Here is a 13,850-nt window from a genome sequence, read left to right on the forward strand (position 1 = left end):
TTCAGAGCAAAGAATATTACCAGGGATAAGAAGGTTATTTTGTGCCCTGGCAGGTGTGGCTCAGTGGATTGAGCACTGGCCTACAGACCAAAAGGTCGCAAGTTCAATTCCTGGTCAGGGCACACGCCTGGGTTGCGGGCCAGGCCTCCAGTTGGGGGGCCTATGAGAGGCTACCCATTGATGTTTCTCTCACACATCAATGTTTCTCTCCCTCTTTCCCTCCCTTCCCCTCTCTCTAAAAATAGAATAAAATATTTTCTAAAAAATCTCAAGCAAAAGTTGCAGGAAAATGTCCTTTAAAAAAAGGTTATTTAGTAATGTAAAGGGGTCAATTAACAAGAGGAAAAATTATCCTAAATGTTTAGTCACTGAATAATGGAGCTTCAAAATACGAGGGGGAACCCAAAGAAAGGGATTTTATTTATAAAAAATTGTGTGTTTATTCTTACATGTTTAAACTTCAGTCACCTTCAAAATACTTTCCATTTGGTGCAATACACCTATCGAGACTTTTTTTCAGTGCTCAAAACAGTTTTTGAACTCCTCGATTTTGATGCCTTTTAGTGCTCCTGCCATTTTGTTTCACCTCTTCCACATCAGCAAAACCTTTCCCTTTGAGGGCTTTTTTTCATCCAAGGAAACAAAAAAAAATCTAACCTGGGGCAAGATCAGGTGAATAGGGAGAGTGGGGCATAGGGATCATTCAGATTTTTTGGTCAAAACGTGCTGAACACTCAGCACAGTGTGGGCAGGTGCTCTTGTAAATGCATTGAAAGAGTCTTCAAAATGAATTCACTGAAGCTGAATACAGCCTCTCACAACAACGCCAGCTGGTACACTGATACAGATGGGTTCCTAGAACATTCGCCTAGTGGGGGAAACCTGTAATACAAGGGGCCCGCCCTCCAGAAAATAATTCCAGTTTTTCTGGGTCCCCCCTGAAACAGGAAGCTAGAACTGTAGGGGAAAATAGGCAAATCCACAATTAAAGTGGGAGATTTCAACATCCCTCAATAATTGATTAAACAAGTAGAGCACACGGTAAGACTCAAGGAATGGTCGCTACTGTTTGTTGTTAATCGACCACAGTTGAATTTGCTAAACATTTATGGAGCATTTCAGAGGAGGCCCAGGCCCCAGAATCCCGGGAGGTGCGCAGGTATCTATCCTGAGCCCTGGTTACAAAGGGGGCGGGGCTCGCCCTTGGGAGGGACAGACCCCACCCCCTGGCTCTCCCCTTCTTGGTCCCAGGCTCCCCCGTGTGGTAGTTCAGGGTTCAGCCCTGGCTGCTGGGCTGCAGACTGGGGCACAACTGGCCCCAGGCACTTACACATCTGGAGGTTCTGCAAAGCTGGGTAGAGAGGGTAGGGAGGAGTAGGACGACTGCCGGAGGGAGCACAGGGCAGGGTGCCAGGAAACTGAGCTTTACCCGCCAGCTGAGTCACCGCTCGCTCAGAGGCTGCAGGGGCTGAGGGAGATGGTTCCAGAGGGGCCCTGCTGAGGAATGACAGCGGCTTGCTGGGGGAGGGGGTGTAGGCGGCTGCAACCTGTCAGGCTGAAGCCCCAGCAGGCGGGCTGACCTGCCCTGGGGCTTTGGAAGACATCTGTCCCCTTTGGTGAATGGGGGCTGGGTATTATGGGTCTTTTTATCAACAGACTGGAATAATAACTTGGGCTGCAAAGGAGGAGATAATCGTTAGGCCTTGTAGTGAGACGTGCACACCCAGACCACACAGTGTCCCGGTTTCTGTGTAGGACGCAACCCTTAGCTGGTATTCTGGAGAACCAGCAGAGCCAGACCGTGAGGGCTGTCCTGTGCTAATCCACATTTAAATGGAGTCTGAGGACAGCGGCCAGCCCCTGAGGGCTTTGTCGCAGGCGCGAGGTGATGAAAAATCCACAGAAATGCGCTGGATGCCCACCCCGTACCCCGCATGCGCAGTCTCGGACCTTCCCCGGGAGCCTCACAGCCACCCTGCCTACCGGCCCACTGCCGGGAGGGGAGACCCGGGGCTCAGAGAAACCAGGCTTGTCTTGCCTCACACGCCAATCACCTCGTCTACACAGTCTGGATTAGAACCTAGCTCTTCTGTCACCCAGGCCAGGGGCCTTTCTTTTGTTTAAGAAAATAATTACCGGCTTTTAAAAATATTATACTAGAAACACACAACAGTATCTGGTTATTCACACAACACTGAAGTGAACAGCAAACTGTGGAAGTTGTCACACTCTACCCCTTTCAACTCCCTGCCCGCCTGGGTGAAACCTCTTCTAGTGGTTCCAGGGGCGTCTTCCAGGCCTTTGTGCTACAGTTAGACACACACCCCTACAAAATACAAATGGTTTGTCCTGTATATACTGTTGAGTGACTCGTTTTCAATTCGAACTGTTCCCTGAGGTACACGGATCCATCTCTCCTTCGGAAGGGCACCTTGGCACTAGTGTGGGAGCTGGAATTTCCTTCCAGCTCCCCTGGGACTCCCTCCATGGCTCACTGTGCCCCTTAGGCACCAGCTCCACCCAACACGCCCCGTGCAGTCCCGGACGGATGACTGAAGACAGCAGCCCCTGTAGGCAGCGCTTCCCACGATGGTACTGGGATTTCAGACTAGTGCCTGGCTCGATAAACACGTGCGGGAAGAATGTGAGGCAGTCCTTGGACACGTTTGTCTTTTAATTTTAGAGGTGAATAATTAATTTGATGTATCAGGAAAAAATCCTAAGTACATCAAACAGTGATTCAGGCTTTTAAAAACTCCTTTAACATAAGTTTACGTTTGCTAAAATAAAATTCAGGCTTACTATGGAGAAAGGCTAAGTAAATAAGAGCAGAGGTGGAGCACGGACATGGCCTGAGTCCTAAGTGGAAAGTGCCTGAGTGAGGTCTGGGAACTGCTGTGGGAGGGCTGGACTCTGCGGCCAGGGGCCTGCGAGCCTGGTTCCGCGCCTCGGCCCTGGATTCCGGTGGGCCCCTCAGACCTAAGATTCAATCCCTGGTTGCAGTGATTTGAGTGGAATAAAGAGTTTTTCTCTTGTCATCCAGGCATTCCATGTACCGAGAAAAAGAGCACCAAAGGCCAGAAGGACACAGCTACCCGGACCCCCTCGGGCCGCAGCAGGTTATGATGACAATCAGCAGTCTGGGGCTAGGACCTCCTCCTTTCAGGTTGCCTTTCCCAAAGACAATGAAAGGACTGGACCCAACCAGCAGAGGCCTCGCTTCATCAGGAGGGCACAGGGACCCCTGAGGGCTTTTTCATCCCAGGGGCGACGTGGTAAGGCCACCGTTAAGACCACCTGAAGAATGAAGTCACTGGGGCATGCTCCAGACACAAGAACTGCAGCTGGTGTGGCAATTTATAGTGGTCTTCAGCCAATGGCGGCCATGTTCTCCGGGAGACAGGCTTCAACTGAAGAAGGCGTCTGGGCTGGACTTGAGGAGGCTTGCTTGGTCAGCAGTGGGTGCCCACAGGAAAAGTCAGACATCACAGGCCCCAGGAACTCCAAGGAGAGACTCAGGAACACCGGCTCTGCGGCTGGCAAAAGCACAGGCAGCCGCCAGCTGCCCTTCCTCGGTTTCTCTGCCTGAGCACAAGCCCACATAGTGTTGTGAGTAGAGCTGGGGGCTCTGAGCCGCACCCCCCCACTTGTACGCCTGCCCCTTCTCCCTCCCTCCTGCCTCCCTCAGGCATGGCAGAGAGAAGGCAGAACCTCGGGACTACTGCTCTTCAAAGGTTGATGACTACCTACACGGTGACCTCAACAATGTTTGCAAAAATGTCTGAATGTACAGGACGAAAAAAAATAAAAAATGTTAACTAACAATGGTTCTCTCTGGATGGAGGAAAATCAATGATTTTATCTTTCCCCTTAAAGAACAGAAAGGAGCAATGCCACCAAGCTGAGACCTCATGACAGCTATATGTCCCCACACTCGCTGAGCTCAGACCAAGGCCCTAACCACCATAAACCCCTCAGGAAAATGGCACTCAAACATTAGGTTAGCTAGCCCAGGTGGCAATGTCAAGGTGAGAGAAAGTCTATCTGGTATTTAACAGAACATCGAGCCAAGGCGGAAACCAGCACAAACACGCTTTTTAGAAAAGGCGAGCGAGGCTGGAGCTGGGCCCAGGTTTTATTGATAGAAGGCTAGGCCCTGCCCCACTTGTGCTGAAGCACGCAGTCAGGCCTGTCCAAGGCAAACAGGGCAGCCCTCCCCGCCGACGGAGCAAACCCCACTCTGGGCTGTTTGCTGGCTGGGGGCTGCTCCACACCCACGGGGGACTCCTGGCTCCTTCTATGTGTTTCTGTGTGGCTCCTTCTATTGGGTTGGCCAAAAAGTTCATTTAGTTTTTTCTGTACACTGGCTTTAACTTCATTTGAAACAAATTTGTTAGATTGTATTGTGACAGCTGTCATATCAGCGTGCATTAAAAAAAAAAAAAAACAAACCTTGTCAGGCCATCGCTCTCTAACACCAGTGTTGCATCTAGCTCGCGGAGCTCCAGCCTAAGGAGGAGGGGTGTAAGTAAAGAGGTCTCTATACCATGGCTCTTACAAAGCAGACTGCCTGCAAATCCACCTGTGGTAAAGCACCGAGGAAGCAACTGGCTATCAAAGCCGCTCACAAGATTGCGCCCTCTACTGGAAGGGTAGGGAAAGCTCATCGTTACAGGCCTGGTACTGTGGCACTTTGTGAAATTAGATGTTATCAGACATCCACTGAACTCCTGATTCGCAAACTTCCCTTCCACCGTCTAGTGTGAGAAATTGCCCAGGACTTCAAACAGGGTGCAGCTATGGGCGCTTTGCAGGAGGCAAGTGAAGCCTGTCTGGTTGGCCTTTTTGAAGACACCAACCTGTGTGCTATCCACGCCAATCGTGTAACAATTTTGCCAAAAGACATCCAGCTAGCACGCCGCATACGTGGAGAACATGCTTAAGAATCCACTAGGATGGGAAACATTTCATTCTTTAAAAAAAATTCTCTTCTTCCTCTTATGAACATTAGATATTTTTCCCACGGGATCAAAAGGTACCTAAGTATATGATTGATTGCAAGTGGAAAATATATAGAGGACAGAAATCAGGTATTGGTGGTTTTTCCATCTTCATTTGTGTGTGAATTTTTTAAACATAAATGCGGGGACATAAAGCATTAATGCAAGTCAAGATGTTTCAGTGAGCAAGTTTCAGCAGTTCAACTTTGTATCCATATAAATAAACCTGCTCAATTTTTCTGGACAATGCCAGCATTTGGGTTTTTTAAAACAAGTAAATTTCTTACCGATGGCAACTAAGTGGTGTTTGTAGCACTGTAACTGCACAGCAGATCCCATCCACTCACTGTGCTGTTCTCACCGAGTTATCCTACGTGCGCCTATGTCTTTCATGTTGTCTGTCTTCCGTGCTGTTCCCGTACGTTTGCTATTAAAGTCCATTAAACTATAAAAACACTTATCAAAATGGTGAATATTTGTGCAGCCATTTTAATAGTGAAGATGGAAGAAAGTACACATCATTTATGGCTTATTATGCTTTATTATTTCAAGAAAGGCAAAAGCACAACTGAAAGGCAAAAAGAGATTTGTGTGGTGTGTGGAGAAGGTGCTGTGACTGATCGAATGTGTCAAAAGTAGTTTGCGAAGTTTCTTGGTACTGTTGACATTTTGGCCAAAATTTCTTTGCTGTGGGGCTGTCTTACGCAGTGGAAGATGTTTAGCAGCACCCCTGGCCTCTACCCACTAGAAGCCAATAGCAGGAGATAGCCGACATACTCAAAATATCCAAATCAATAAAGTTACTGATGGAAATAAAAAATGTGTCTCCTATTTTATGGAAAAAAACTGAACGGACTTTTTGGCCAACCCAATATGTCGGTGTGCTTCTGCCCTAGACACAGCCATGACTTAGCTTGCCAGGGGGTCCCCAACAGAGGCAAGGGGGTGCCTCTGCCTCCAAAGGCTCAGACCTGGCATTCTGAGGATGGGACATTCTGCGGCCTTCTGCCCCTGCTTCCCCACGGGGCGTGGCTAACCAGCTTTAGGCAGGGTTTCTCCACCTCGGCACTGCTGACATTTGGGGTCAGACGATTCTAATTCTTCGCTGCAGGAGCCTTTTCAGTGCACGGCAGCGTGTTCAGCAGCACCCCAGGCCTCTACCCCTGGATGCCAGTAGCGCCCTCCAGTTGTGGCAATCAAAAACATGTCCAGAAACTGCACATGTCCCGTGGGGACGGGGGGCAAATCACTGTTTTGAAGAAGGGATAGAAGAGACTGGAAAGCCAGGAAGTAGCGAGGGGCAGGCTCCAGGCCGGGAGATGTGCGCACTCGAAGGGAACCAAGAGAAGAGAGACTTGGAAGCTCCCAAATGAGACAGAAAACTGGGAAAATAAAGAGCTGTTTAAACAAGGTTTTTAGGAAATGTTGCTGTATGGTGTGCCACATGGTGTGCTGAGGAATACCTTCAGCAAAAAAGCATTCACTAGGGCTTTGGGAGTCAAATTTGTGTCCTCGCCTCACCTGCACCCCCCCCCCCCCCAACAAAACCTGGTTTGACAGGTTCTGGCTAGAGACAAGGCCCTCCCAACAGGCTGGGTTACATTTTACATTCGGGCCACACCATAAGCTGTCACTATTCCAAAGCCTGTGGAGGAAATGTAGAATTTTAAAACATATACGTTTCAGAACAGATTCAATACCATTTTTAAAGTCCTCCCCCGAGGATATGTTTATCGACTGAGAGAGATGTGAGAGACACGTCGATCAGGTGCTTCCCACACGTGCCCCGACTGGGGACCAAACCTGCAGCCTTTTTGGTGTTTGGGATGAGGCTCCAACCAACTGAGCCACCTGGCCAGGGCTGATTCAATATCATTTTTATAAAAATAAACATCATATTGCTCTCCAGTAAAGCCTTCCCAGTGGGAGAGAAAGGCACAGGGGAGTAGTTGAGTGGCCGGTGACACCCATGGGCGGCTCAGATGACCGAACAGCACTGATTATATGCAGCACGGTCAGAAAACACAGGCGGAAGGCGAGTCCGGGGACTGGGGGCCGGACCCCAGCACCCCCAGGTCCGCTCAGGGTCTCTTCAGGAAATAACCAGTTACCCAGAATCCGTATTGTCTCTCACAGTCCCTTGGGCTTTTCCTTCACAAACATGGGGTTTACTTGTTTAAAGTCCTGCTTCCCTACTCTGCTGCAAGCACTGGAGGGCAGGGGTCATATCTGTTTGCTTCATCACTAAGTTCCTGGCATTCCTGGGCCTGCGCATGGTCAACATTCAAATCATATTTGTTAAATGAATAAATGGATGGCGTCCTGGAACACTCCTTACTTCCTTGACAGGCAACCCTTGATTCATACATTAAGACTCAGATAAAATGTCACCTCCTTTGGGAAGTCCTCTGTGATTTCTCCTAACAGAAACAATTGTATTTTGGGCTCAAAACAATGGATTCATACTTTATGGCAAATTGTAACAGAGTATATACTATTTGGTTGTATTCTGCCTCTCCTGCCAGAATGTAAGCGCTTTGAGGATATAAAATGTGATGTATCATTTATTATCCCCACTTTCACCGGTGCTTGGCACGTAGTAGATACTCAATAAATTGTTGTTCAATGCAAGAATCAAAAAAAACCTCCCTTGTCACCCTTCCAAATCCTAGACAACAAAGTGCAGCCACATCCTGATTCATGTGCCTCGGCAAAAAGTCCAGAACCAAGATGTGCTTTGGGCATCAAATTTCCTGGTCCTTTAACACAGGGAGGAAATATTTGCCTAGACCCTCTGCAGTTCCTCTGGCCTGGCTGGCAGCCCCAACATTCCCACTGCTCCAGGGCTCTGAGGCCTCAAAGGATCTTCGGGAGCCTCCTCTGGGACCCCTGCTGCCCCACCCATACCCACACCTCTAGCTTGAAGCCCGAGGTCAAGGCAGGCTCTGTACCAGAGGACAGACCTCTCCGTGTCGCTGTTCCTGTTCCATCCCCCCAGTCTCTCGGAAAGGAGTGTGTGCTATCGTGATTCATAGTAAGAAATATACATTTGGTCTTTGTCCCCAGTTCAGGCACAGAGCTCCTAAAACCCTTGGAATTTCCGGAGTGATGAGAGCAACCAAGGTGTCTCTTGTTAACACCGCGACTTTCAGATCCCACCTAAAGAAGGGGGCCAGTTGCCAGCGGAGCCTACCCAAGAGTGATTAGAGTGTTGGAACTTTCAGCCCCACCCTCCTGACCTCCAGGGAAGGGAAAGGGGCTGGAGGCTGAATCAGTGACTAATGCCAGTGATTCAAGCAATCATGCCTATACAACAAAGTCTCTATAAAAACCCGAAGGACACAAATCAGAGAACTTCCGGGCTGGTGAACACCGGGAGGTGCAGGGCGAGTGGCACGCCTGGAGCGGGCATGGGAGCTCTGTGCCCCTTCCCACATACCCTGCCCAGTGCACCACCTCCATCTGGCGGTTCCTCAGTCATATCTTTTTATAATAATCTGGTGTGTGACATGTTTCTCTGTGTTCTGTGAGCTGCTCTAGCAAATTAATCAAACCCAAGGAGGGGGTTGTAGTAACCTCCAACCTATAGCTGGTGAATCAGAAGCCCAGGGGACAACTGAAGAGGTGAGGAGCAGAGGAGGAAGGGAAGGAGCAGAGAGTGGAGTTGAGTTGTAAGACACCCAGCTGGTATCAGAGAATTGCTTTGGTGGTATGGGGAGAAAACAAAAACATGCCCCACACATATCACAATTGGATGCAGAATCAGAATGTGCATCTGTGAACCCCATCTGGCCAGAAGGGGACCCTAACATCCAGGACATGGGGAGTACTCATGCCACCCCTTGCTCACCAGAGCTGCTGGAGAGACAGAGGAGCCCGAGGAACCTGCAAAGGCTGCTACCAGCCTGGTCCTCGAGCTCTGCGGCCTACCTGGCCAAAGGTCGGAGTGAGGGTGCTTTCTGGAGAGGGCCTGTCCCGGGCTGGGCCTCCCTGCTGACTGCAGTCCAGCTGGATCAGATTGCGGCACTCCGGGTGGCAGGTGAATTTGCAGTCTGCAGGGAAAAACCACAGGGGGGTTAGGGGCCAGGCTTCCCAGAGAAAAACCTTGAGAGGCTGCATTTAGCTCCTAGAGGGAAAACCATGCAGGAGAGAAGTGGAGGGTGGGAGAGCGCGGTGCGAATGCCTCGGCTCTCCGAGCCACTGCAAACAGCGACGATCAACGAGTGCCCGCCAGGCACACGTGGGCGACATCGCAGGTGCGGCTGCAGGTCACCGCGGCAAGGTGAACGCTGCAATAAAGCAAGTCACACAAATGCTTTGGTTCCCAGTGCATAGGAAAGTTATGTCTATTAAGTGAGCGGTAGCATTATACCTTTAAAAAAACAATGTATACACCTTCATTAAAAATATTTTATTGCTAAAAATGCTAGCCACCCCATGAGCCCCCAGTGAGCCCCAATCTTTTTGCTGGTGGGGGGTCTTGCCTGATGTGGGGGCTGCTGACTGACCAAGGTGCAGGTTGCTGACGGCGGGGTGGCTGTGGCAATGTCTTAAAGAAGACAACACAATAGGCTGCCACATTGATGAGTCCTTCCCGTCACACGCAATTTCTCTGTAGCCCGTGATGCTGTTTGATGGCATTTTACCCTCAGCGGAACTTCTTTCCAAGTTGCCATCAGTCCTGTCGAGCCCTGCTGCTGCTTTAACAACTGAGTCCGTGTCATGTTCTGACTCCTTTGTTGCCATGTCAACAGTCTTCACAGCATCCTCGCCAGGAGTAGATTCCATCTCAGAAAACCACTTTCTTCGCTCATCTATGAGAAGTTTCATCGTGAGACGGCAGCAACTCAGTCACATCTTCAGGCTCCGCTTCTAATTCTAGTTCTCTTGCTGTTCCCACCAAGGCTGCAGTTACTTCCTCCCCTGAGGCCTGGAACCCTTCAAGTCAGCCAGAGTGTTGGAATCAAGTTCTCCCAAACCCCTTTTAATGTTGATATTTTTACCTCTCCCCATGAATCACAAATGTTCTCAATGGCATGTAGAATGATGACTGCTTCCCAGAAGGTTTTCAGCTTACTTTGCCCAGATCCAGCAGAGGAAGCACTATCTATGGCTCTGTGCCTTACAAAATGTATCCCTTAGAGGACTTGAAAGGCAAACTTACGCTTTGGTCCATGGACTACAGGATAAATGTTGTGTTAATGGGCATAACAACATTAACCTTGTATGTACATCTCCATCAGAGCTCTTGCGTGACCAGGGGCATTGCCAACGAGCAGCATATTTTGAAAGGAATCATTTCTCCTGAGCAGTACTTCTCAACAGTGGGCTTAAAATATTCATTAAACCATATTGTAAACAGAGGTGCTGCCATCCAGGCTTTGTCGTTCCATTTCTAGAGCAGAGGCAGAAGAGATTTAATGGAATTCTTAAGGGCTCTAGCGTTTTCAGAATGGCAAATGAGCACTGGCTTCAACTTAGAGTTACCCACTGCATTAGCCCCTAACAGGAGAGGCAGCCTGTTCTTTGAAGCTCTGAAGCCAGCCACGGACTTCTCTCTAGCCGTGAACCTCGCAGATGGCCTCTTCTTCCAACCGAAGGCTGTTTGCCTACACGGGAGATCTGTCGTTTACTACAGCCACCTTCATTAACGATCTTAGCTAGATCTCCCTGCGTAACTTGGTGCGGCTTCTATATCAGCACTTGCTGCTTCACTTTGCACTTTTAGGTTATGGAGACAATCTTTCCTTAAAGCTTATGAACCTACCTCTGTTGGCTTCAGACTTTTCATCTGCAGCTTCCTCACTCCTCTCAGCTCTCCCAGAATTGAACAGAGTTAGGGCCTCGCTCTGGATTAGGCTCTGGTTTGGGGAATGTTGTGGCTCGTTTGATCTTCCACCCAGACCAGTAACTTTCTGCGAACCGGCAATAAGGCTGCCCCACTCCATCAGCCGGGCGGCCCCCGGAGAAGCACTCTTACTTTCCTTCAAGAGCCCTTTGCATTCACAACGTGTGACTGTTTGGCACCACAGGCCTAGCTTTCTGCCCGTCTTGGTTTACGACATGCTTTCCTCACTGAGCTTAATCATTTCTAATCTCTGATTTAAAGTGAGAGATGCGCAACTCTCCCTTTCACATGAACATTTAGAAGCCATTGTAGGCTTATTAATTGACCTAATTTCAATGCTGTTATGTCTCAGGGAATAGGGAGGCCCAAGAAGAAGAGAGATGGGGGACCAGCCGGACACACACATTTATTAAGTTCACTGTCTTTCACTGTCTTTCAGGGGCACGGTTCGTGGTGCCCCCAAATAATTACAACAGTAACATTAAAAATCACTGATCACAGATCATCAAAACAAATATGATGATGATGAAAAAGTTTGACATACTGGCAGAATGACCAAACTGTGACGCAGGGACACCAAGTGGGCAGATGCTGTTGGAAAAATGGCGCCGACAGACTTGCCCAAGGCAAGGTGCCTGCGAACCTTCAATTTGGGAACCGCGCGCCACCTGCAAAGCACAGCGAAGCAAAGCACAATAAAAGGAGCTGTGCCTGCACACGTCTGCGCACTAAACAGGCTTCCCCTCCGTTATTTTGTGTGACCCTGCAATCATTACTATTGTCACTCTACAGACAGGAGATCGGGCCTCAGGGACTTCAGTGACATTCTCAGCGTCAGGTCATCTGGCTTTGGACTGGTGCTTTTGCTACTAATTCACACTCATTTGATCACCGGGGACCATGGGCCCCCGGGGAAGGAACTCGCTCTCCTGGGCCTGGTTTTGCCCATCTGTAAAAGACCGGTCACAGCAGCCCTGCCTGGTGCACAAGGACGTTTCCAGTGACCGGGGAGAACAGGTTTTCACAAATGACAAATGCTTCCAAGGACGAAGGCATTGCCATCAGCAGCAGGACAGGCTGTTACCTATCCCCGACCTGCCCCTTCTACAAATGAGAGGGCAGCCCCTCTAACCCGGCTGACGGAGCCGCACACAACATCTCAATCACTTCCATGGAAGCAGGACTTAATGAGCCTTGGGGACTGCTTCAGAGATGGGGAAACTGAGGCCCAGAGAGGTAAAGCAAGGTGCCCAATGACACACAGCTTAGTGGCAGAGCCAAGGCTGCTGGCATCTTCCAGGTTCCTCGAGGGCTCTCTGGAGCTTCCTTGGCAGAGGGAGGTAAAGTTGAAGGGGCGGGGGATGGGCTGGAGTGGGCAGGGTTTGTGGCAGGGGACACAACCGTGTGGACTTGCTGGAACCACTAGGGGACAACTTTTGGTTCATAAAGGCTCAGGCTCCTGACATTTCTCCTGTATTTTAACAAGCTCCGAAAAAATTGGCACATTTAGACTCCTTTTTAAAGCTGTCACAGCAAGGATAGGTCTCTTCTTCCCACTCTTTTGGGCAGTTTTAAAATGACACCCTCACTCTCCCCAGCTGCCTGCTCTCCTTACACCCCAAAGAGAGGCACCTGGGCCGCATTCCTTGTACAGGCTTTGCCACTAATACCTGCAGGGAGCACCCTGACAAATGCAGGGACATGCAGAGATTCCAGAATCCTCCAACCTTCTGACTCAACCTTCTGAAGCTCCCTACCACATCTGGGATGGCGGTTAGAAGCTCTGCTGCTCAACTCCCTCATGCCTGAAAATGAGGCCCACCGACGTCCCCACCGTCACTCCCCACTCCTGTCCAGGCCTCCCTGACTCTCCTTGGGTGCTGTCCTCTCTCCTGGAGCTGGAACGGATGAAGCCAGTTCTCTGAGGCAAGCACCAGACACCTCCAAGTGCCCACATACATTTCTGGGCCCCACAGTGGACGATCTCTGGCGCGAGGACAGCCTCACCCCTGGAGCAGAAAAGGGCACAGGGGGATGTGCAGGCCAAGTCTCCCTGCCAGCAGTGCCCGGATTCACCCGGGCTTTGACAAGGTAGCACCGAGGCCAGAGCCCACACAGAGCAGCATTGTTCGGGCGCAGCTCCTGAGACACACCTGTGCAGCTCCACCTGTGCTCCAAGCACGAAGAATGCTCCGGGGATGCCAAGAAGTGGAAACCAGGGGGAGGAAGGCCTGGAAGCTCTCTCAACTTCACAGCAGGCGAGCGTGCCACCGATGCACAAATGGGAGAGTGCCTTGGGAGAGGTGAAGGGCCCCCAGCCTCCTCTTTCAGCAACTTGACCTGCCGACACAGGGACTCCATGGCCCCGTTTCCCTGTTCCTCTCCTCCCCTCCTCCCCCCGACTCTGTCTTTCTCTGATTCACGCACCCCATGAAAACAGCACCGAAACCTCAGACAGACATTTTTTAATAGACCTCGATGCTGAGCTGGATGGAGGTAGGAAGCAGAAGACGCCAAGAGGAGTGTTTTGGTACTTTATCTTTTATAATTTTTATTAAGTGTACTGGGGTGACAGTGGTTAACGGGATCATACAGGTTTCGAGCGTACATTTGTATGATACCAGAACTGTATGTTGCCTGGTGCCCACCACCTATGGTCAGGGTTTTGAAAGAGCACCTTCGAGCACCAGTGGCTCCGGTCCATCAGACCGTGTGACCACAGGCTGGCGCAGGCACGGAAGCGCACCGTGGTAGCCCCCGGCCCCGGGGAGTGCCAAGCCTGGGCTTTCAGGCCAATGGAGGTGAAGTCAAAGCCACCGTTCCCAGCTCCAGACACAGCAGCAGGTCCCGCAGGCCACCACCAGCAGCTGCAGGTTGGTGCTGAGTGGGGACACCCGTAAGATTCCAAGGCAGGGCTGTGCTCTACTGGGACCCAGTGGTTAAACCCCCGCAGGTCATCGCTCCTTCAAGGCAGCTCCTGACCAGGTGCTGCTAGGCCAGGC

General features: G+C 50.4%; 1 protein-coding gene across 1 annotated transcript in view; it reads right to left on the reverse strand.

Moving 5' to 3' along the window:
- The window catches only part of RASSF5 (Ras association domain family member 5), a 72,085-nt gene that overhangs the window by 34,989 nt on the left and 23,246 nt on the right, over positions 1-13,850 (reverse strand). The window contains exon 2 of the mRNA XM_053914523.2: positions 8,931-9,052. Within this exon, the coding sequence (XP_053770498.1) occupies positions 8,931-9,052 (122 nt within the window). The remainder of the gene's footprint in view (positions 1-8,930; positions 9,053-13,850) is intronic.

The sequence above is a fragment of the Desmodus rotundus genome, chromosome 12, assembly GCF_022682495.2.
Source record: "Desmodus rotundus isolate HL8 chromosome 12, HLdesRot8A.1, whole genome shotgun sequence".
In the NCBI taxonomy this organism is placed as follows: domain Eukaryota; kingdom Metazoa; phylum Chordata; class Mammalia; order Chiroptera; family Phyllostomidae; genus Desmodus; species Desmodus rotundus.